Source organism: Poromitra crassiceps (assembly GCF_964638095.1).
Source record: "Poromitra crassiceps genome assembly, chromosome: 5".
Classification (NCBI taxonomy): domain Eukaryota; kingdom Metazoa; phylum Chordata; class Actinopteri; order Beryciformes; family Melamphaidae; genus Poromitra; species Poromitra crassiceps.
In genome coordinates this window covers 33,708,586-33,733,065 of record NC_139642.1, presented here as the reverse complement: position 1 = coordinate 33,733,065, position 24,480 = coordinate 33,708,586, and the positions used below count along the sequence as shown (strand labels likewise).

The window sequence follows — 24,480 nt, the reverse complement described above, 5'->3', positions numbered from 1 at the left end:
CATGCCACGCCAGCACATTAATAAATCCTAGCTTACATGTAGTAGTAGGCCTGTGATTAAGGAGTGAGGCCTCTGGTGGTCAAACTAAGGCCTGCATCTCCTCGTGCAAACTTCTTGTGAATCCGAAATTCAACTTTTGCTCATATTTTGCTGAGGAACCCCTAGAAGCCCCGTAAGGACCCATCGAAAGTCCCTGCACCCCAACCCAGTGACTTACAGCCTACAGTGATCTGCTCAGCGCTATTTCTGTCCATGATATGCACTTTGCACGGAACTGGAAACCAACTTCACCGGTCCTCTGCGCCGACAGACAACTGCAGTTGCCAATCAGTCGGTGTGGCGCTGCACTCCGAGGGGCCAACCCACCAATCCTGCACTGCTGCAGTGATGGAGTCCGGGGACAGAAATAGCATCAGTGGCGTGTATGTGTGTGTATGTGTTCACAGTGCTATGTCTCCGTCCTGGGTGCGCGCTAATAATAGAGGAGGCCGCCGCCTGCTCCTTTAAGAACCTACTGTTGCATTCAACAGAATATATTGTGACAAAATGGTTATCAAAGTATTTCTCGCCACCTCATCGGGATCCACTGCGGTAAGGATTCAACCCGTGCGATTGATTTCTCAGTGTTAAGTGAACTTTCTTGGGTAGTCTTTCTTCATGTTATCAGAGAGCTTTTACCAACACATTTCCAAAAGAGGCGAAGAGTTTGAGACTGATTTCATATGCCCTTCATCTCTCATACTTCTACCATTATTAGGCCTATCTGCTATCTGTATGTTTGTGTGTTCATTTCTGTGAGCGTTATTGTCGTCTGAGCAGTGCTTCCATACTTTAATTATAACTCGCCAGTCGCCGAGATCACATTCCAACCCTGCAATAGCAAACTGGAAGAAGATCTACCGTACTGTTCAGATTTTGTAGAGTAGATGCTCCCATCCCAAACCTTTCCCTGTCATGGTCGGATAACGCTTTAGATCCACTGTTTGATGATATGTAGTCTTCAGGAACCCCATATTGAGGCTGTTTGTGGTTAGATGTGACTTGTAATCTAATTATGTAACTGTCTAGATAGGGTGACAGCCACAGTGGGGAGAGTGAACTGATCTTTTAAAGCTCACTAGTTTTAAACTATCTCTCATTTTGATGAGGAACCACTGGTTTAGGCCTACCAGCAGTATGGGAAATAGCTACTGGTGCACATCTTTTATGGTACAGTCTTGTATGTCTGCTTGTTAAGCAGAAATAAGCAATTTAAACTGGTCTAATCAGCATGGTGACTAGTGGTTAGGCTTAGCACTGCCTCACAGCAACAAACAGCTGAGGTTGAGGTTCCTCTCTGCATGGCATTTACACGTTCTGCTTGCTTGTTTTTGTGTGGGGTTTCCTCCCATAGAAAAAATGCCAGGTGTCAGGTGGATTGGGGACTTTAAATTGCCCATAGATTTGAATGGGAGTGTGTAGTTGTCTAATTTAGTGTACCCCGCATTGTGTAATCACCTGCAGCTGGGAATCGAACAAACTCAGAACCACCTACAGTACATGGGTGGCGGACACTAGCAAGGAGGCTAAAACCCATGGGCTCTAGCGTCTGTCGCTATAGTCTCACTTTACTGCACAGCATGACCGGTTGGCTACCGTTACACTAATCCTATGATGGTTTTGGCAACCTGTCCAGAAGTTACTTCCACCCAATGCATGCTGGGATTGGCTCCAGCAGCCCTTACCCTGTAGGAATGAACAGTTAAGGACAATTCACAAATGAATATTTATTTGGACTATTTTGAATCTTACAAAGTCCAGATTCCCCCAATATTTACATGGCCACTCAACTAGCTATTCAACTTTTTCCCTGATCGAAACATAGTGGTGAAATCAGGATTCATTTTCAATGCTGCTCATTTCTATGTTCCCCAGATCAAGAAGAAGCAGCAGGATGTGGTGGGGTTCTTGGAGGCTCTTAAGGTGGACTACGCCCAGCTGGACATCGCCTGCAACGAGGACAACCGCATGTGGATGAGGCAGAATGTCCCTGAAGAAAAAAAGCCCTCCAACGGCATCCCACTGCCCCCTCAGATCTTCAACGAGGAGAGCTACTGCGGGGTGAGCTTCAGCACTTCAGCACAGATTCACAAACCGTTTCAGGTCCAGGCCTCATTTTGCTGCCAGAGACTGCCTCCTGTACCCCTGGTGGTCCCCAGACCTTACTTTGGGAACCACTGCTGTAGATAATAATCCAGTTCAATATGGGTCATGGGAAGTTGGGACGAGTGAAACTATGAACTCTGAACCTTACCTGGATTAAATAGTAATTGTGAATACTTTTTGTATGCCTACCTAAGTGCAAGGGTTGTGGGGTTTGCCAAGAAAGTGTAAGAAAGTTTCTATAATCACACAAAACTTGGCTATTTGAAAGTCAAATTAGCCAATTTACTTTACTGTGACTGACACCTTACCCCTGTTCTGATGCAATCAATCCCTATGGTACTCTATGCTGGTTAAAACACTAAGAATTATTTGCAAATGCAATTTGCAGGTTTCAGTTCTGCACTATGCAGAGTATTATCCAATATTAATGAATTTGACGAGAGGTTAAACTGGGGTTAGGAGACAGAGCACTCTTTATGTTTTCCATTTTCACACAGGACTATGACACATTCTTCGATGCCAAGGAGGACAACTCAGTGTACGCCTTCCTGGGACTGCCCCCTCCTCCTGGGTCCAAGGTTGGAACTCTTCCTTATTATATTTTCCCTACAAATTAGTGATACATAATTCATTAATATATATTAAAGTTGACACAGTGACACACTGGAGCATGTGTTCTACCTGAAGATACTCTGAGATGCAAATAACCTGATTCAATGTAATCCTGTGAGAATGTGCTGCGTCTGGACCGCAACATCAGTGCTGTTTGTTTAACCAACCACATTAGCTCAACTAATGTATTGTCCTCTTTTTTCCCCCAATATTTATTTTTCAATTTTCAGAGTATCAAAGAAAACAAAAACAAACAAACTCAGACACAGGAAACTAATGTATTGTCCTTGAGGACGTTTACGCTCAGTTGAATTAAATAAATTCTGCTATGGCTCACTGCAATACATCATATCCCTGAGGAAAGCTGTCTGTAATGAATATTATGTGACATTACTAGTTGAAGATCTTGGAAATGTTGGTATTTCTAGAATTAAATAAATTTCTACAGTATAAGACCAACTCAACGCGATCCATAAGGGGACCTATTATGCTAATTTCCAGTTTTATATTTTATTATAATTTTATTCTGGGACTCTACCACGGTAGCTTTGCATGATTCACAGTTCAAAAAAATCCTTATTTATCTTGTACTGTCCCTTTTTTGCAGCCCCTCAGTTCAACCTGCCTCTGTCTGAAACACTCTGTTTTAGCTCCTGTCTCTTTAGCTGACAGCAGAAACTACTGTGAAGTAGAGTGGAACACTAGTGTCAAACAAATATTAATACCTCAAAAACTATACATCGCATCACTTACATTTTGACATTGTGAGTGAAAGCAAAAGTGTTTGATGTATAATATATGGAGTGTTAAAGTTGTGTGAACTGTCACAGTTTTAAAATGTGTGAATTTTGTAAAAAGTACAGCCTGTAAAGTCTGTTCGAGTGAATTGTGACATCAAGCACTTGAGGCTGGCTCCATAGGACCCCATTGGTTGGGTATGGTTTGAACAGCAGGGGGCTGGATCAATGACCATATAAGGTAATCGGGTCTATCTGACATCACTTAGACCCGTGTTCTGAACTCTCTCGTTCAGAGCAGTCAAAATCCCATGATTTGTGCTAATGGGGTTAACTATCACATTATGTTTACCTCATTATTTGAAACTTTGACCATGTTTAATATGACCATCCAACATTATAACAGTATATATATGACACAAAATATGGAAAAGCATAATAGGTCCCTTTTAAAAGTACAAAATTCTTATGCTTATGCTATGATACATTTTTGTGTTAAACCTGACAATTTCCTTGACACAGGAAGCAATACAGGCTGAAAAGACACCTATTGTGGAGAACGGGACACATGCTGAAGAAACGAATGCAGAGGGAAACCTTGATGATGACTCACTAGTAATGCCTTCCTTATTTGCATTCATCTTTCACACTTTGTCTCTGTGTTGTTTACCATTTCTCATCTTCCCCCTTCCATCCAGTATAGCCTAACCATTTCCCTCTTGTCCACTCTAAAAGACTCTTCATTTCCTATAGGCAAGAGTAATCACCTAGTGGCTAATCTTTGTGTTGCATGGTTGAGTGACTACACAGTTGTGAAGCATTGTATTCCATAATGTTTTAGTCGATTAGGACTGCACAGAGTACAATTATGTTGGTGTGCATTCACAACCCTGTTGTTTGATTATTAAGGGTGTGTTCATTACATTACCATATTTCCATTCATAAAGCATGAGGTTTATTTTCCTAACTACTGTTTGGATTCCAGTCACTTCCAGTTTCTAATCCTTTCCCCCCAGAGAGGCTATTTCTTCATCAGCACAATGCAGATTTGACACATTATAGAAGGAAGCTACTTAACAAGACATAGTAGACATTTATAATTCACATTCCACTTCTTCTTTTTTACTAATTCACTATTGGAAATTCTGCATAATCATCTTCAAGAATGGGCTGAGATTTCTTTCAGACCCAATAATAAATCTAATAGATACACATGTGACCAATGTCCCAACTTATTTTTACATTGTAATGCACTCAGATACTGAACTCATTGCACTACATGATATTGACATCAATGCAAAAATGGTGAAGCACTTAATTGCTTTGAGAGAACACAGCCGATTTGGCCACTTTGGGATTTGACCTAGCTGAACATATGTGGGCATCAAAGAGAGTGGACTGGTTTGTGTTGTTTATTAAAAGGGCTGTCAGAAAGCTAGTGGAATAATTCTGCCCAGCTAAACCTGTGATGTTCCCCTTCCAAATCCCATGGCGCTTAAAGGAACACTCCGCCCATTTTCAACCAGCTTTGTATCATTAGAAGATCAGTAGTATATCAGAAAACTGTAAACGGTTTTGAAGTCTGTCATTTAATTTGCCAGTTATTGAGTGTTAAAGTGTGGACCAGTGACATCACTGGTCCACACTAACTCAAATTAATAACTCATTAACTCAAATCAACTCTCAATAACTGTCAAACTATTCATCATTGATCTAGTTTGACAGTTATTGAGAGTTGATTTGAGTTAATGAGTTATTAATTTGAGTTAGTGTGGACCAGTGATGTCACTGGTCCACACTTTAACACTCAATAACTGGCAAATTAAATGACAGACTTCAAAAACCGTTTACAGTTTTCTGATATACTACTGATCTTCTAATGATACAAAGCTGGTTGAAAATGGGCGGAGTGTTCCTTTAAGGGGTACAGCTACTGTATGTGAAGAGTGCAAATTGAGATCATTTGACTCACCTGGCTGCACACAGATGAGTTCAGATCCCCCTCTGCTTTTGCTGCTGTCGGGATAGTCTCACAATTACAGTTATTTGGGGGTGTCTGGCTAGTGTCGAGGTAAAAGCACTCACCCACCACCGCGGAGACATGGGTTAAATTCGTGGAAGCGGTACTTCCGGCTTGGTCAGATGTTCATACAGACAAAATTGGATGTGTCTGCTGGTGAGAAGCTGGTGGGCTATGAGTCCTGGTTGCTGTACTAGCGCCTCCTCTGGTCGGCCTCCTCAGCCTATTTGGCGGGGAGGGGAACTGGGGGGAATAGCGTGCTACATCCTCCCGGTGAAACTCCTCACTGTCAGGTGAAAAGAAGCGGCTGGCACATGTATCGAAGGAAGCATGTGCAAGTCTAAGCCACTTCTTAACATGCAGTGGAATCCGTATTATAACCTGCACCTAGCCGGTTGGCCTGCATGTTAAACAACAATTAGCCGGCCTATGCGCACTCCCGCGACTCCGTCTCTTATCTACCTCGACCACCGGTATAAGATCCGCTTCCACGCAATCGTGGCTCATGTTTAACAGTGGCAGGTCATTATCCGCATATCCGTAGTGGGCAGGTGTGGCTCTTCGTGACTCACTTCACGTTCACTATGGCTCTCCCCAGATCGGCAGAGGGGGGAATTGGCCAAGTACAATTGGGGAGAAAAAAAATCGGGAAAAGACGGGGGGGGGGGAGAATTCTGCCACCACTGATTCTCACCTGGGGGAAAAGCATAGCCTGTCTTCATAGGCAATTCATGATTTCATTTCATTCCAAATTTTTCATTTTTAGTTCCAACATTCCTGTCTTCACCCCCAAACTGCTGTTCCACCTTCTGCTTCTCATTCCTCTTTACTCCCAGGTCTTTGAGAGTGTCTCTCCTGCTGCCTCCCTCATGCTGTTTGAAGTGGTGCCTGTAACAGCTGCGCCATTGCTACTTTAACACTTTTATCTCCTTCGTGTTCCTTTTGATGAAGTTGTCGTTTTCACCCCAGAGTAAGGAGGTACCAGTGGAGGAGCGTAATGGCGTTTCACACGGAGAGGAGGAGGAGCAGGCACTGGAAGATATCGAGGAGCAGGCGCAAGGAGAGGCTGGCGAGGAAGAGGTAGCAGAAGGAGAGGAGGTAGAGGAAGAGGCTGCAGACGATGAGGTTATGGAAGGAGAGGAGGCACCCGAAGCAGAGGAGGAGGCAATGGAAGAGACAGAGGAGGACACAGAGGACACTGTAATTGCCCCTTACCTCGAATCCCGTCGAATCGCCTCTTCCTCCATTCCATTAGTGTTTTTCAAATGTCCTTTTCCTCCACCTCGCCATTGTCCCTGGAATGCTGTCTTTTCCCTCTATAGTCTGTCCACTGTCCCGTTAATGTCCTTTTCCTCCACCTCGCCATTGTCCCTGGAATGCTGTCTTTTCCCTCTATAGCCTGTCCACTGTCCCGTTAATGTCCTTTTCCTCCACCTCGCCATTGTCCCTGGAATGCTGTCTTTTCCCTCTATAGCCTGTCCACTGTCCCGTTAATGTCCTTTTCCTCCACCTCGCCATTGTCCCTGGAATGCTGTCTTTTCCCTCTATAGCCTGTCCACTGTCCCGTTAATGTCCTTTTCCTCCACCTTGCCATTGTCCCTGGAATGCTGTCTTTTCCCTCTATAGCCTGTCCACTGTCCCGTTAATGTCCTTTTCCTCCACCTCGCCATTGTCCCTGGAATGCTGTCTTTTCCCTCTGTAGCCTGTCCACTGTCCCGTTAATGTCCTTTTCCTCCACCTCGCCATTGTCCCTGGAATGCTGTCTTTTCCCTCTATAGTCTGTCCACTGTCCCTTTAATGTCCCTTTCTTCCACACATCAAGGTTTTGCATTCCAATTCAAGTTCCTGTCATTCTCCTTGTTCTGCATCTCCTCCACAAGTCTCTCTGGATTCTGTTGTTCACTAACACACACCGTGTCGTTCCTGTTCACCGTTCCTATTTGTCCCTTCAGCACCGTCGGACATTTAACCCACTTATCTGTTGCATTCCTACTACTTTTTATTTGGTTCTGTCTAGGGATGCACGATATATCGGCAATCATATCGGTATCGGCAGATGTTAGTCATTTTCTAACATATCGGCATCGGTCCAATGTTGCAATGTTAATATCGGTTATCGGTATCAGCCAAAAATTTTACATTGAGAGGAAACATTGCAGTAAATCTATGATTTCTGGGCTTTTCCAAATGTTTTGGAAATAAAGAAAGACATTAATCTTTCAAATTCACAGTGTTTACATGTGTTTTTCAGTATGTACACAATTTTATCATCACAAAAATGTGTTTTTATACAGATCATATCGACATCGGTAAATATCGGTTATAACAGCAATGTTAATATCGGTTTTCGGTATTGACCAACATTTTCACATCGGTGCATCCCTAGTTCTGTCTGGTGTTGACCTTGTCTCTGTCAGGGTTTCGCTGTTTAGAGCGTAGCCCTCCTGGTCATATACCAGGCCCTCAGTCAAAAGGCCTCAGTATGTCTGGGTTGACCATGACTGTTGAGCTCAACAAAGCAGAGAGAGATCTGCCCCCAACATCAGACAGACGAGCTCCTTTGATAGCGACCACAAGCAGATTGAGTCATCAGACTTCTGCGCCTACTCACAATGTGGCTGTCACCACTTTGCCATTGGTGTCCATTAAGTGGAAGCTGCTGGTTTTAGTGGTGATACGAGAAACCACCTCTGCACTCTTACACACTCTAATCACATCGATGACAGAGACATCCTTGTCTCTGTTCTCCAGCTCGGCGATGAGCACAAAGTCTGCATGGTGCGAATGTCCTGGCAACAGAGCTATTAGCATGGAGTGTCATCTCTTAATCGTCCTTCAGCATCATGTACTCCTTGTTGGCCAGCTCCAGCGTGGCCTTACTGATGTAGTACACCTTGTCTTGCTCCACTAAAATAAAAAATCTCTCCACCTCCTTGTTGAAGGCTGTGATCCTGATCTCCACACTCTCATCCACAAACTAAAGGAGAAGAGCTTGCCCTCTCCTCTAGAGTTACTCCAGGTGTGGATGCTGGACTTGTTGGTAACTCGGGCTGATTGTCCACTTGCGTTGGTAGGCGTTGAGGATTGCGATAAGGACCCTTTTTACTGGAGAGGTTTGAGAAGTGCAGGTGGCATTTTTACTGTGACATGATCAATGACACCATCAGTGGGAAGCAGGGAAGGGATGCTGATGATGTCACAATCTCTGTGAGTGTGAAGGCCTAAAAACGTAAACCTGTAGTGTTAGTTTTTTTTTGTTTTTTTTCTCCAGATTAATTCCAGAGATAAGAAAGTGATATATACTTATAATAACATGTTAAAATGCTTTCACATTATAGAATTAGAATCCCTCAAGTTCAACTGTTAAATGTTTTCCAGGACATAGCTTTCATACATGGTGCAAAATTAACATTTTGTTCACCAGCCAAATTTGGTTATGGATATATATATATATATATATATACACACACAGTATATATATATATACAGTATATATATATATATATATATACACACACACATGTGTATTTGTGTGTGTGCGTGTGTGTGTGTGTGTGTGTGTGTATATATATATATATATATATATATATATATATATATATATACTGTATATGTATGTATGTATGTACGAGCCACTCAATAATAGCTACTCCCCCCACTCCGAAGGTGAGTGAAGCAAATCTACCAGCCATAGCATTCATCATGGTTTAACTGTTAGTTTAGCTAGAGCTAGCTAGGTTAACTAACAAAAACACAACACCATTGATAGCTGAAGTGACTCCTGAGTATCTCCCCCATTAAGGCTAGACTTTAGACAACAGCACTGCTTAATCACTAGGCTGATCTACTCCACTGTCTTGCTTTCTTTTTTCCTCATCCTCTTTTTTTCTGTGTATTTTCTCACTTCCAGATGGATAACTCCTCTTCATTGACTTCCACTTTCTTATTCAGTTCTTCTAAGATTTCAGCACTGTGGACACTACTAGGCACTTACTTTCAAGAGCGTGAATCATGCAAGTTCATGGAGCCCCTTTAAGGGAGGTTTCCTACTGTGGTGTCATGTCATTGAAAATCGTCCAGGGAATGACATGGGGCCACTTTAGGGCCAATCGTCCATTGGTTGTTTAAAGCCCAGTTTCAACCAAAGATTCACGACGAGACGAGTCAAAACCTGCAATGACTTACAACCAGCCCCTTTGACTTGACAAGCTGAATTGCTGGAGATGCCATCAGCCAGCTGGAGTCGAGATGAGACGGGCCAGTTTACACCGCTGCAACTGTTCCCTGCAACGTTCTAAAACGGTTTCGTCCCAATGCGAATCATTGGTGTAAACTGGGCCTAAGAGGGAGGGGTTTGCGGTGTTGTGGTGTAAATGTTGTCAGCCGTCGGGGACCCCTAATGCCTGGGGCCCCATGCAGTTGCCTGCCTTGCCTGTTCACAAGCTACGTCTTGGACTGTATACGTACAGCGTGTGTGAGGAGATGTTCTCTGTTTTCCATATCCTCAGTGCGTCTGGTTCAGGCCACATTATCAATCTTAAGTCTCTAACAGTCTGTTTTCTTTTGTCAGAGGGGTCGTATAGAAGAGGAGGAGGAGGAAGAAGAGGTAAGTTTCTCCAAATTGTATGACGAGACTGAACTCAAGTGTACACCTTATTCGTCTCTTAAAACAGACGCGTTGGCTCCCGCAATTTTCAAATGCTTCCGCCTACTCATCTAGACTTCAAGTAGGGGATGATAAGGCGGGACATCCGGGACATCCCCCCTATCATCCCCAGTGTTGGGCAAGTTACTTTCAAAATGTAATATACTACATATTACTAGTTACTTTCATTTGAAAGTAATAAGTTCCTTTACAATATTACTTTCTGTGTAGAGTAACTCATTACTTATTACACTACTTTTCCATTACTTTTACCAAAACAACAGTAGCATCAGAATGACATTGCTGCCCCGGAACCATCCCGAAAAATTATTTCAACCGCCTTGAAGTCAGTGTAAACAATCCAAAATTCTAAATGTTATTCTTTTCCTTTGTTATTGTCATCTATAGTGGTTATTTGCATAAAAGCAAATAAGTTTGATTAGGAAATGATTGTATCTTTTTTAAATATGTGCTTAACTCAATTTGTAACTTGAGTTACTTGAGAAAGTAACTGGTATAATATTACTGAAATCCTATAAGTAATAAGTTATATTACTGAGTTACATGTAATATGTTACTTTTGTAATGAGTTACCCCCAACACTGATCATCCCTTTCCGTTTAAACACATTTTCCCTACTTGAAGTACGGACTGTATATATGCTGCATTCGAAGAATGTAGCAGAGACAGTCTGGCTTGAGAGACTTACACCTTATAGAACTGTATTTCAGTTATTCTCTTGTCTTGCACAGGAAGAGGCAGATGAGGACAAGGTAATAAGGGACACTGTTCTTCCAAGGCATGCCTGATATGAAGAGTGTTACTAATAAAAGCAAACGGCAGCAGCAGTTAATCCCATCCCAGTAGTGTCTGCATTGTGCTAACTTCCCTACTAAGATTTGTCTGGATTGAGTAGACCTCATACATGTTTCCTTGCTGTTAAAGGGATATTTAGGATTTTTTTTTATGTGGGGGTTGCATGAGGTACTTGCATACAGTCAGTGTGCTACATGCAGTAGAATGTAGCTGGCGCGGTCCCAGTTTGGAGAAATGGAGACCGGCCGCGTCTGGCGAGTAGAGCTGTCTGCTGAGTGTGAACAGGGTCACGAGCAAAAACAAAAAAAACGACAGAGGGGAAAAAACACATAAAATGCTTCCATACTGCTCACCTGGTGTAATCCAAGTCTACACAACCACTGAGATGGCAAGTTAACTGAAAAGACATCATTTAGTTGACTGAAAAGACACCCTGTTTTTAGCTGAAATCTTCACAGGTGCTCCAAGAAGTGGTGCTCACCACTTATTGTACTTCCTATAGCAATAGCAATGTGGCTACAGTGCAGATTTCCTCTAAAAACAGGGTGTAAATGACAAACCTGGTATCTCAGGGCTTGTGGAGACTTGGATTACGCCAGGTGAGCAGTATGGAACCTCTGTTTTTTTTTACCTTTTTGCTCGTGACCCAATTCACACTCAGCAGACAGCTCTAGTTGCCTGACGCGGCCGGTCTCCATTTCTCCAAATTGGTCTAGTGCATGTAGGACACTGACTGTATGCAAGTACCTCATACAACCCCACATCAAAAAATCCAAACTATCTCTTTAAGTCAAACTTAGTTACATATTATGTGATGCATGTGAAATATCAGTGCATTATTAGTTCAGATTTCAGTGGAAGCCCATTTGCTTGCTTGCTCTTCACTTCCCGTTAGAATTGGCGCACGCGCATCATAGGACTACTATGATGAAGCTTGAGCTGTGGCCAGCATCTGCTGTGTCTGCTTTCCAGTGATGTAGAACTGCTGCATAGGCTAATACTTAATAACATGTGAGCTGAGCTTGCTGGGTTTCTCTAACAAACGACAAGCTTTATGAATCAAATATTGGTTGCTTTTTATTCTGACCTGAAATCTTTTTCAAGAATCACAAAAGGATAGTTGGTTGCTTGGTATAGGAAACTGTTCTCATTGTGCTGGTGTCTCAGGCTCCTCAGCAAAAGGTTTAATATCACAGATCTCATACTGTCAACCTCCACTAAAGGTTGCATTGCATACCTGATGATCTCATCACTATTCAGTCAGTATAAATACAAATGATAAAAATAAATCCTCTTCTTTGCCACATAAATCCACAAAGTCTGATGTGAGTCAGCCAGAGTCACTTCCCACACCAATCACTTGCTGTTCACTATTTTAGGGTGAAGATGATCATCCGCTTTCTGAGGTATAGACCTACTTTGACTTCAAATGAATGTGTCCCATTACTGTATTTGTGCTGTTGTAGTTCAAGTCTTCACAACTCATTCCATAGTAGCCTAGTCTCTCCTGCTCTGTGATCAAGGGCATTGGGTGTCCCGTGTTGTTTGGTTTGCACTCCCTTGACTGTAGCATTTGTTTGAAACAACTACCCCCCCACATTCTCCTCCATTGTAGCTGTTTGTTTCTCTGGTGTGATTTGAGTGTTCAGAAAGCCTTCTTCATTTTGTAGGCCCCAAAGATTAGCATCTACACATCAACCCCTTTACCCCCCCCGTTTCCTATTTTCCACAGGTCTCTTGTGGAGGGAATGCATTTTGTGTGGAAACCATCCTCGAAACCCAGTCCCGTTTTTTTCTCTTGCATGCATTTTACATTTAAAGAGCTTCACACCCACGAGAAAAAATATATAGAATCCAAGACCAGAGAAATTTTGAGGATTACAATTTATCAAACTCACCATGTCCCTTATTATATTATAGATCATTTTCAAGTAAACATTTCTATCAAAAAAGAAAACAAGTGCTTTTGTTCAGAAGAATTTGCCAGCTACTTTTGCAAATACAGTCAGGGAATATGGATTTTATCAAGTCCTTATTGTGATGCACCCATTTTCATTGAGATACAGTACATGGTTCATAACATACTGATGCTTTGGCCTCACTGTAGAGAGCTGACACATCGTCCATATTTAATATGTCAATGATACTACTGATCTTCAAACATGTTATAGGCATACAATACGATATAGCTATCTACCTTTCACACTTCAGCTACATTTAGGAATACTATATATCAATGTTTTATCTATATCAATTTCATTTCATAATTAGCATGATTTGCCGTTTATGATCAAGTCCATTGAAATCACCTAACTCATTTCATTTAGATGCATGAACTAGGGTTTTTCTGTTAGTGTTCCTCCTCCACGCACCTCATGGCCTTTGACCCATGCTTTGCCCTTTTGTCCATCTCTTGGTTTCCTCCTTCCAGGAGGAAGAGGATTTGCAGTCAGAGGTAACTGAACTGCGTCGGCGGCCGTCTCTACGGTTGTTCCAGGGAAGGGAAGGCGTTGTTTTAAGGGGTAGTGCGGGTGGAGAATCCTTTTCTTGTCATCTGCTGTCCCCACACTCATCTATGAGATATTTTAATCACTCACTCCAAGACCTCCACCATTCTCCTTCCCATCCTTCTGTCTATTTTCTATCTATCTTCTCCCCCCCTCTCTCTGTTAAGATTCTGTTCCTCATTTCTTCCCAGTCCTGTTGCTGCTTCCCGACAGCCTGAACTGTCCCTATAGTTTCCATTTTAAATCAGACAACTTTTTCTGTGGTGCTCTCTCACTCCTCTGACCAGCCCTCTGTTATCTGCTCTAGGAGGAAGAAGAGCTACGACAGCTTGAGGTAGATTCATGTGATTTTTTTCCCCTTCCTTTTAACTGCCCCTTGCCTTCCTCTCTTTCTGTCTTGTCTCTTTTTTGATAACCCCTTACTTTCACGACTTCTCTTGCTTCCTTCGCCACTCTCCCACTATATCAGACATTCCTTCAATTTTCTCCTTCACTAGTTCTTGGGTAGATTTAGCAGACCTCATCTCCCCAAGGTTATCTCAAAGGTTTTCCATGCCTTATGTATACAGTATTGCCATGCGGTTAGGCCAAGAGGGATATCTCAATCACATAGCTGGATGAGCAGCATGGCGTCTCTGGTAACAGTCAATAAATTGAAAGATAAGGAGCAACATACCAAGAGGTTTACCCCCAAGTGCCCCCTCTCTCTTTACAAGCACACATACGCAGTAGGCTACTTGCATTTAGCGATGCAGTGGTCAATACAAATATGACCTATGACCTCCAGAAATCACCAATAAGGCAAATGCCTTATGGTGATTGCTGGAGGTCATCCTCAGAGGTCATAGCCACCCCCCCCCCCCCCCCCCCCCATTTTCAGAAAACCAGGAATCTGCTTTATTCTACTTAAAAGTTTCTATTGCAATCATGCCATGTAACTTTCATTAGTTTGATACTTTCTTCTATGATGTCTAAAGTCAAGGGTTTACCCTCTACTTAGTAGCTTCATGCGCGCACACACACACACACACACACACACACACACACACACACACACACACACACACACACACGTATACACCTCCTGTACACACTCATTAGCCCTGGGCTCAGGCTCACTCCAGGACTATTTTAGCCACATTTCACACTGCATTGCTTACTTCAGGGCCACGTTGAAGGATTCTGCTGTTAACCCTCCAAAGTCGGGACTTGGCCTGATCCCAAGTCGGGATTTCCCCACTTTAGAATGTGACACTGTCAAGCTCAGGGACCCCAGGTCAAAAAAAGAAAAACACTTTCGGAAACTGTTAGCTCTGCACTAAGCACAGTGTGAAAAGGACTTCTGCTACATTCCAAGCACTGCCTGATCTTCTATCATGTAACTGCTTTGCTTTGCTCTATCTGCCTTGCCCTCTACTCTCCCTCTGTTCCTCTGTTGTCCCACCTTTCTTGCAGGAGCAAGACGATCCAGGCAGTGAGGTAGTCAGTGGTTGACATTCGTGGCTTTCCGTGTGTTTTCTTTAAGGGTCTATAGACGTTCTATATGGAAACACTCTATCTCTCTCTCTCTCTCCCTCTCTTTCTGCGTGCTGCATGGGTTGTCAAGTCTTTTCCATAGAGATGCCTGATGGTGTGCCTGCCGCATGAGAGACATGACAACACACTTAAACCATAGGTGGATTTGGTATTTTAGCTGTAATGCCAAGTTTTGTTTTCTTCCCTTCTGTTGTTAATCAAGTGACACAATTCAGGCACCCTAAACACAAAAGGACCATTGCACTTGTTATTTTCTTTCCTTCTGTTATTGACACTCACATACTCAACACTGCTTGGTATCCCCTGCCATATAGGAAGAAGAAGAGACTGAAGTGCTAGAGGTATATTCAGACTGTTGATTCTTGTCCCTGTGTTGCATGGTGTGGACCCATGAGGGAGAGGAAAAGGAACTTTATGCATGATCTGATCTGACTGTGTGGGTTTATGTGAATTTCGACACTGCTCTCTCTCCTCAAGGTCGCCGTGTGGTATGCAACCTGTGTGCTTAAATGTGGGACTTTGACACAACTCCGTTTGATACGAGTGTTACTTTAAAGACACTGCACACAATATTAATATGTCCTTCAGTATTGCAGTGGGCATTATGACACATGCACACAGGCGTTTTCTCTCCAAGCCTGCAAAGACGTTAATGTGTTTCGTTTTGATTGCTTAAAGGAACACTCTGCCCATGTTCTAATGATACAAAGGTGGTTGACACCTTTGTATCATTAGAACATCAGTAGTATATCAGAAAACTGTAAACTGTTTTGAAGTCTGTCATTTAATTTGACAGTTATTGAGTGTTAAAGTGTGGACCAGTGACATCACTGGTCCACACTAACTCAAATTAATAACTCATTAACTCAAATCAACTCTCAATAACTGTCAAACATTCTGTCATTCATCTAGTTTGACAGTTATTGAGAGTTTATTTGAGTTAATGAGTTATTAATTTGAGTTAGTGTGGACCAGTGATGTCACTGGTCCACACTTTAACACTCAATAACTGTCAAATTAAATGACAGACTTCAAAACAGTTTACAGTTTTCTGATATACTACTGATGTTCTAATGATACAAAGCTAGTTGAAAATGGGCGGAGTGTTCCTTTAAGAACAGGTGGAATGTGGTGTTGTGCCGTCCAAATTTGACGGTGCACACACACACACACGAGCATAAGTTGGACATGTTTTTGTTGCACAGAGAGGGAACTCACTGACCCGACAAAGTGACCTCAGGGATCGTGCTTCTTTTTTTAAGAAGGCGTGACTGTTTTGCCAAGAGCATTTTGAAAGAGTGGACCTGACAAGTGCCAAAGATGATGGATGGAGCATTGTTTGTTCATGTGCAACCTGCAACAGAAAGATATAAACAGTTGTGACTGTATTTGGCATGAGGTGACCCACTGGATCGCGAAGCGCCGTGTTTGTTTCTCTAGGTTGTGTTGTTGGAGTGTTTGGGCACTCGTAACTAAAGTCTTAAGCTAAACAAAACCTGATGGAGTCAAGTGATTGCTGTATCTAATTATAGATAGTGATGCCAGCTCTTTTTTGACCCTTGGTGAGCATGTTGTTTACTTCATGAAGGCAGTCATAGATAGACACTGTTGCTACTAACCAGGAACAGTGCACAGCCAGTGCATCTCGACCAATGATGATTTAGCAAAATATGCAGTTTCAGGTTATACCATTTTATATGATATATATGGTATATATATGGTGTGTATATATATATATATATATATATATATATATATATATATATATATATATCTATAGTATCCCCTCTTGTCTCACTTACTGTACCTACTAGTCACTCAAGATATGATATAGAAGCCTGTTATCTACTAGTTACTAGTACCCTTCATCCAAAAACACCTCCAGTTTGACTTGTGATTGCTCGTCTTTTCTACCTACCTGTTTTCTGGGGCCTCTCTGGGATTACCATTTTTTACTTTTCTCTATTTATAACCCACCTCTACTACAACCATTAAGGTCATGTCCTCTCACACTCCTGACACTGGGACCACAATGTCACAAACCCCTCTCTTTCTGTTTCTTTTTGATGTGTCAAGGGAGGGAGTAGAGGTGGAAGTCACAAAAATATTTGTTACCTCTGAACAGCTGCCTTTGCTACACCTGTGCAAAGTTCTTTTTACTCGTTCTGGGACACACAAACCAATATACCATCTTGATTCCTTAGTTTCTGTTAGTAATGGCCGGAATTGTCCATCGTCCAACTCGTTAGCATTCTTGTCAAGAGCAGTCATGCAAAGCACAGAGACCAGATGTAATTGTTTTGTAGAGAAGAACGCGTCTCACTAACTTTGTCAGATGAGTCCTCTTTGGAGCAATCTAAGCAGATCCAACTGCAAGAATGCAAGTTTTTCTTATATTTTTTTCTTATACACATTTTGATATATTCTTGACTGTCTCCTCCCTCTGTCTTCTATCACTGCTTTGCCTATTTGTATTTATATGTGATTATCTCTTAACAGGAAGAAGAGGCTGAGTAGTTAGAGCCAGGAGAGGTTGATGATGTGACTGACTACTATCCAGGTAAACGCTGTACTATTCTCCTCTACCTTGTTTCAGTCCCCCTGCTTCACCACTGGATGGCAGTAAAAGATTATGTGGATTGGTAGCAAAACATTACCAAAAGCAAAGCATGAGTAAGTCTCCTTACTGTTGCTTTTATGTTTGGCATTAACATAACCAGATTAATTAAGAAGATAAACCTCTATTCAGAACAGTGCATTGCTTTGGTGTGCCTCTTTGACCCTGCTATCAAATGAAATACCACCTCATAACGTTATTAAAAACCTTTCTGCATTATTTATATATAGTGGTGAGGCCAAGTGTTAACTGGAATATGAGATCCCTGCACTTACATATAAGAAGCATACATCTCACAAGCAAAACACACACTGACGTTCTCCTTGGTTCACCTTGGTATGTCTCTTGCTATCTGTTGCCAATGCCATGCATTTTCAAGTGTTCTGTCGGAGGGGGGGATAATAAGGCATTGGGCTATTTACCAGGGAGTGCCACAACCGTCTCCATCTGCACACAGTTTCAGTGAGCGCAGAGAGTGCCAGGGGATCAGCTGGAGCCACAACAAAAATATCTCACAAATTACCCGCCCCCTCTAAGGCAGTAGCGACGATGATAATAATAATAATCATCTTCAAAGCCTGGCTCTTAGTCCCTGTCTGCATGTCAAACGCCTTGACTCACTTCAGGAAATATGTGGGTGGCACAGGCCCGGGGAGGAGTGGGCACGTCGGGTGGCACAGGCCCGGGGAGGAGTGGGCATGCGGGTGGCACAGGCCTGGGGAGGAGTGGGCACGCCGGGTGGCACAGGCCTGGGGAGGAGTGGGCATGCGGGTGGCACAGGCCTGGGGAGGAGTGGGCACACCGGGTGGCACAGGCCTGGGGAGGAGTGGGCACGCCGGGTGGGACAGGCACAGCGGTGGTGGCTGAGAGATCTGGAGCCCTATCTCGGTCGCAGCGGAGGGCTGGGCGTTGGGTGAACTCATTATTTTTTCATCTGTTTTGTCTTGTGTTCCAGCCTGGAGAGCCTCCCGTTCTGTCCTGTCCCTCCCTGAACCCTGACGCTCAACCCCTCAGCCCCTGAGAATGCCTCTGCCCCCCACCCCCAACCCCCACTTGGACACTTCTCACTGGATACGCACCCCCGACCCCCCCCGCTGGACCCCCCTGGAAACCATATCAGTCATGCACTAAAAGGCCCAACCCCCCTTTTACCCTCCTTTCCCTTTTGACTGCAACTTTGACCTAATTTTTATATTTTGCGTGTAGGGAGATAGGACGACTTAAAATGTGCATCGTAGTGGTGTCCGTTTTGTTTTTTTCATAAGCAGCTTTTGTAAAATGTACATACACAGTCATTGTGTTAAACACTTAAAACAAATCTGGCATGTTTCTCATGTTTTACGGTCAGGAATGGTAGTTTTATAGGACAAATTATAAAGGACAGTGACCTTGTCAAACCTGATAACCTTAGCTTGGAGCCTCTGCCCCTGTGATTTCATTTTTAAAGGTTCATGAATCATGAACTTACCAGTTAATTACCAGTTAATTACTTTATTCTTACATTAAAACACCTACAAGTGCCTGTGACTGCAAAACATTTTTCTGCCAACTGTATGTATGAATGCAACCTAAGAACTCTATGGCCACATGATTAAAAAACCTATGCACCTACTGTATCTACTCTGCTACTGTTCCTTTTCAGCCAATACTGCTGTCTAATCAATGCACTTTGTTGAATGTATAGCGAAACATGTGACTAAAACATAGATGCAACGGAAAATGCCAATAAAGTGGAGTGGTGTAAAAACATCTCAGAGGTTGCAGTGTGTTCTATTTTCAACTCTTTTGTTGCTGTATTTATAGATCAATGCACAATTGTGAAGAGTGGGCAGTGCAGGGGTCAACAGGAAGTAAGAGTAAAAGGACAAATCCCCGGAGAGGCTGGATAGAGGTGGAGAGGAACGTATAGGCCTGCCTGGATGGCAGTAAACATGTGATTTTGGCCAGGCATTTTATTGTAAGTACCTTACAATACCATGTGAGCATACTTTTTTTTATATACAGTAGAATGCTGACCATGGCAGTGTTAGTGCCATGCTTTACCCTCTGAGCCAAGATTTTAGCTATTTGTTCATTTTGAGTCAAGAAGAGCCACATGGATATACTGTACTTTGACATTTCTGTGCAAGAAGTTCTTTTTAGACACATTATTTAGAGAGTTTTGTCTTTCTTCTTTGAAAGGTGAGAGGTGTTTTGGTAGCGTGCTTAACCAAAATCAAATGTGTCAGAGGGCATAAATTAGTCTTGAAACTTGAAACAATCTGTGCTCCCATTTTCCAAAACAGAAAAGCCACTATTTCACCTTGGATTGGCCAAAATACTGACTACACTGTAACAAAAACAAACAAATCCTCTCATCCTATTACCGTGTTCCTCAAGCTTCACATACATCATCAGATCTGTCCAGCCCCATTCAATTGAAGAGGGTGGGGAGTTAGATGTTTGGCCTCCTGAGGGATTGGGGAATTTCAAGGGGCATTGTTCTTAGTATGAGTCATAGTGTGTATTTACAGGCATCTGTCTGCAGCAGGGGGCAAAGTTCCCAGCAAGTTTGGTAATATTTAACGGAACGGTTTTGGGCTGATAGTAGCACCAAGCATGAAGAGATAGCAGCATCGTCAACACCGTTCCCCTGGCTATATCCACCATCTCTGATCCCTGCTACAGGTCCAGGAAGCCATGTTGAGGTGAGTCGGATTATGTATATGGTTTTTATTTTAGCACTAAACTCATCTTTCCGTTGTGTGCGTGCAGAGGAATATGAGAAGGTAGAGACAGAGGTACAATGTGCTCTAAACAAGTTACTCGTGCACAAAATCTCAATGAGTTTATTGTGTTACTTGTAATAATGAGTATTTTTCTAGTTATCTTGACCTGAATGGAATTTTAAGTGAAATTGTGGTACTTGACTTGAGTAAAATGCTCTTTCCACAAGTACAATCAATGTTTCCTCCATGGGATTCCTGTATGGGACTGTCAATGACCATAGAAATTAATATGTATAAGCACATGTCCATGTCATATCCCAAGACATATCCAAGTACATATACTTCAATACATTGCAAGGGGATGGATTATGCACAGAATTTAGAAAATATGTAATGTTTACATCTCTTGTGAATGGTTCTTTTTGAGGGTCTTTGCCCACAGGAAATTCTATTACCATGCATATACTGTACAAGATTAGATTAGAAATGGAAAGAGTTAAAGGTGCTATTGAGAACATTCAACATTGATAACATTCTAGATGTCGTACTCCTCCCGCCCCCTGCATGTCACAACATGGCTGTTGCTCGGAAACAGAACCTAGTCTTGTGTAGACGTGTGGCATGTAGATTCAAGAACTTTAATAATTGAATATTAACAACCGTCAAGAACAATCATGTCAGACCCATTAAAATGATTAATTCACAATAATATTTTATGTGTGTGTGTGTGTGTGTGTGTGTGTGTGTGTGTGTGTGTGTGTGTGTGTGTGTGTGTGTGTGTGTGTGTGTGTGTGTGTGTGAGAGAGTGAAAATTGATCCTTTTATTCCACACCTTTTTTTTATCTCATGGCAACACAGTCTCACAGAAAATTGTATAATACCAACGATATGGACCAACGTTGCTATTTTACAATTTCGGCTCGAAAATTGTAAAATAGTAACGTTCGGAGATTTTAGGGTTAGGATTAGAGTAGGGGGAGGGGTTAGAAACAGAAAATCTCCGTAAAACACGCCCAAACCACGCCCACCGCTGTAGACGCATACGTTCCCATTTTACAATTTCTTAGCCGACATTGTAAAATACCAACGTTTGTCCACAAACGTTGCTATTTTACAATTTTTTTGGAGATCGGGTTGCTCATGGATGTTGTTTAATTCATCTACGTAAATGTGTTATCAATAGGACCTTAAACAACCTTTAAACAGAATAACAGTAGGTTTGTGATGGATGAGTTTCTTATCAACCATGCTGTATCTAGTGAATAATCTACTTTCCCCCCTTGAATTCAGGTCCATTCAGCTTTGAACAATGGATTGACTGTTCCCTGAGAACCATGGACAGCTCTGTCCTCCTGGTGCTGCTACTTCTTCCCTGCATGACTCAAGGTCAGCTTTCAGTTCAACACAAACAGATGAGATGTTTCAGAGAAGCCAGCAATGTGCTTGTGTTAGCTGCAGTATCCAGTGCCATGGTCAGTAATGTGCTATAGCTGCAGTATCCAGTGCCATGGCCAGTAATGTGCTTGTGTTAGCTGCAGTATCCAGTGCCATGGTCAGTAATGTGCTATAGCTGCAGTATCCAGTGCCATGGCCAGTAATGTGCTATAGCTGCAGTATCCAGTGCCATGGCCAGTAATGTGCTATAGCTGCAGTATCCAGTGCCATGGCCAGCAATGTGCTATAGCTGCAGTATCCAGTGCCATGGCCAGCAATGTGCTATAGCTGCAGTATCCAGTGCCATGGCCAGCAATGTGTTTGTGTTAGCTGCAGTATCCAGTGCCATGGCCAGTAATGTGCTATAGCTGCAGTATCCAGTGCCATGGCCAGTAATGTGTTTGTGTTAGCTGCAGTATCCAGTGCCATGGTCAGTAATGTGTTTGTGTTAGCTGCAGTATCCAGTGCCATGGTCAGTAATGTGCTATAGCTGCAGTATCAGTGCCATGGACAGCAATGTGCTATAGCTGCAGTATCAGTGCCATGTGCCAGTATTGTGCTATAGCTGCACTATCCAGTGCCATGGCCAGTAATGTGCTATAGCTGCAGTATCCAGTGCCATGGTCAGTAATGTGCTATAGCTGCAGTATCAGTGCCATGGTCAGTAATGTGCTATAGCTGCAGTATCCAGTGCCATGGCCAGTAATGTGCTATAGCTGCAGTATCGGTGCCATGGCCAGTAATGTGCTATAGCTGCAGTATCCAGTACCATGCCCAGTAATGTGCTATAGCTGCAGTATCCAGTGCCATGGTCAGTAATGTGCTATAGCTGCAGTATCCAGTACCATGGCCAGCAATGTGCTTGTGTTAGCTGCAGTATCCAGTGCCATGGTCAGTAATGTGCTATAGCTGCAGTATCAGTGCCATGGCCAGCAATGTGCTATAGCTGCAGTATCCAGTACCATGGCCAGCAATGTGCTTGTGTTAGCTGCAGTATCCAGTGCCATGGCCAGCAATGTGCTTGTGTTAGCTGCAGTATCCAGTGCCATGGCCAGCAATGTGCTTGTGTTAGCTGCAGTATCCAGTACCATGGCCAGCAATGTGCTTGTGTTAGCTGCAGTATCCAGTGCCATGGCCAGTAATGTGTTTGTGTTAGCTGCAGTATCCAGTACCATGGCCAGCAATGTGCTTGTGTTAGCTGCAGTATCCAGTGCCATGGTCAGTAATGTGTTTGTGTTAGCTGCAGTATCCAGTGCCATGGTCAGTAATGTGCTATAGCTGCATTATCAGTGCCATGGACAGCAATGTGCTATAGCTGCAGTATCAGTGCCATGGCCAGTAATGTGCTATAGCTGCAGTATCCAGTGCCATGGTCAGTAATGTGCTATAGCTGCAGTATCAGTGCCATGGCCAGTAATGTGCTATAGCTGCAGTATCAGTGCCATGGCCAGTAATGTGCTATAGCTGCAGTATCAGTGCCATGGCCAGTAATGTGCTATAGCTGCAGTATCCAGTGCCATGGCCAGTAATGTGCTATAGCTGCAGTATCCAGTGCCATGGCCAGCAATGTGCTTGTGTTAGCTGCAGTATCCAGTGCCATGGCCAATAATGTGCTATAGCTGCAGTATCCAGTGCCATGGCCAGTAATGTGCTTGTGTTAGCTGCAGTATCCAGTACCATGGCCAGTAATGTGCTTGTGTTAGCTGCAGTATCCAGTGCCATGGCCAGCAATGTGCTTGTGTTAGCTGCAGTATCCAGTGCCATGGCCAGTAATGTGTTTGTGTTAGCTGCAGTATCCAGTGCCATGGCCAGTAATGTGTTTGTCTTAGCTGCAGTATCAGTGCCATGGCCAGCAATGTGCTTGTGTTAGATGCAGTATCCAGTACCATGGCCAGTAATGTGCTTGTGTTAGCTGCAGTATCCAGTGCCATGGCCAGCAATGTGCTTGTGTTAGCTGCAGTATCCAGTGCCATGGCCAGCAATGTGCTATAGCTGCAGTATCAGTGCCATGGCCAGTAATGTGCTATAGCTGCAGTATCCAGTGCCATGGTCAGTAATGTGCTATAGCTGCAGTATCAGTGCCATGGCCAGTAATGTGCTATAGCTGCAGTATCAGTGCCATGGCCAGTAATGTGCTATAGCTGCAGTATCCAGTGCCATGGCCAGTAATGTGCTATAGCTGCAGTATCCAGTGCCATGGCCAGTAATGTGCTATAGCTGCAGTATCCAGTGCCATGGTCAGTAATGTGCTATAGCTGCAGTATCCAGTGTCATGGTCAGTAATGTGCTTGTGTCAGCTGCAGTATCCAGTGCCATGGTCAGTAATGTGCTATAGCTGCAGTATCCAGTGCCATGGCCAGCAATGTGCTTGTGTTAGCTGCAGTATCCAGTGCCATGGCCAGCAATGTGCTTGTGTTAGCTGCAGTATCCAGTGCCATGACCAGCAATGTGCTTGTGTTAGCTGCAGTATCCAGTGCCATGGCCAGCAATGTGCTTGTGTTAGCTGCAGTATCCAGTGCCATGGCCAGTAATGTGTTTGTGTTAGCTGCAGTATCCAGTGCCATGGCCAGCAATGTGCTTGTGTTAGCTGCAGTATCCAGTGCCATGGCCAGTAATGTGCTTGTGTTAGCTGCAGTATCCAGTGCCATGGTCAGTAATGTGCTTGTGTTAGCTGCAGTATCCAGTGCCATGGCCAGTAATGTG

The 24,480-nt window shown here is 43.2% G+C and overlaps 2 protein-coding genes across 5 annotated transcripts in view; both read left to right on the top strand.

The window, feature by feature from the left end:
• Positions 1–541: 541 nt before the first annotated feature.
• Positions 542–19,386, top strand: sh3bgr (SH3 domain binding glutamate-rich protein). 4 transcript variants are annotated; one of them, XM_083636940.1, is made up of 9 exons: positions 542–591; positions 1,915–2,100; positions 2,643–2,723; positions 4,017–4,109; positions 6,484–6,714; positions 10,085–10,120; positions 15,333–15,359; positions 17,518–17,578; positions 18,591–19,386. In XM_083636940.1, the coding sequence occupies exons 1-8, from the start codon at positions 547–549 to the stop codon at positions 17,533–17,535; spliced, it is 717 nt and encodes a 238-aa protein (XP_083493066.1). In that variant the 5' UTR covers positions 542–546; the 3' UTR covers positions 17,536–17,578; positions 18,591–19,386. The 4 variants fall into 4 exon arrangements, with proteins under 4 accessions (XP_083493066.1, XP_083493067.1, XP_083493068.1 ...); XM_083636941.1 differs by lacking the exon at positions 15,333–15,359 and adding an exon at positions 13,407–13,430; XM_083636942.1 differs by lacking the exon at positions 15,333–15,359 and adding an exon at positions 10,912–10,932.
• Positions 19,387–21,658: 2,272 nt separating this feature from the next.
• The window catches only part of igsf5b (immunoglobulin superfamily, member 5b), a gene marked incomplete at its 3' end in the record, with an annotated part of 21,272 nt that continues 18,450 nt past the window's right edge, over positions 21,659–24,480 (top strand). The window contains exon 1 of the mRNA XM_083636627.1: positions 21,659–21,729. Coding sequence (XP_083492753.1) covers positions 21,678–21,729 — 52 coding nt within the window. The 5' untranslated portion in view covers positions 21,659–21,677. The remainder of the gene's footprint in view (positions 21,730–24,480) is intronic.

Excerpts from the sequence above, each read along its gene's own strand:
- sh3bgr (XM_083636940.1), top strand. The coding sequence starts at position 547 with ATGGTTATCAAAGTATTTCTCGCCACCTCATCGGGATCCACTGCG. Across the intron at positions 2,101-2,642 it reads ACGAGGAGAGCTACTGCGGG|GACTATGACACATTCTTCGA; the intron begins GTGAGCTTCAGC and ends ATTTTCACACAG. Across the intron at positions 2,724-4,016 it reads CCCCTCCTCCTGGGTCCAAG|GAAGCAATACAGGCTGAAAA; the intron begins GTTGGAACTCTT and ends TCCTTGACACAG.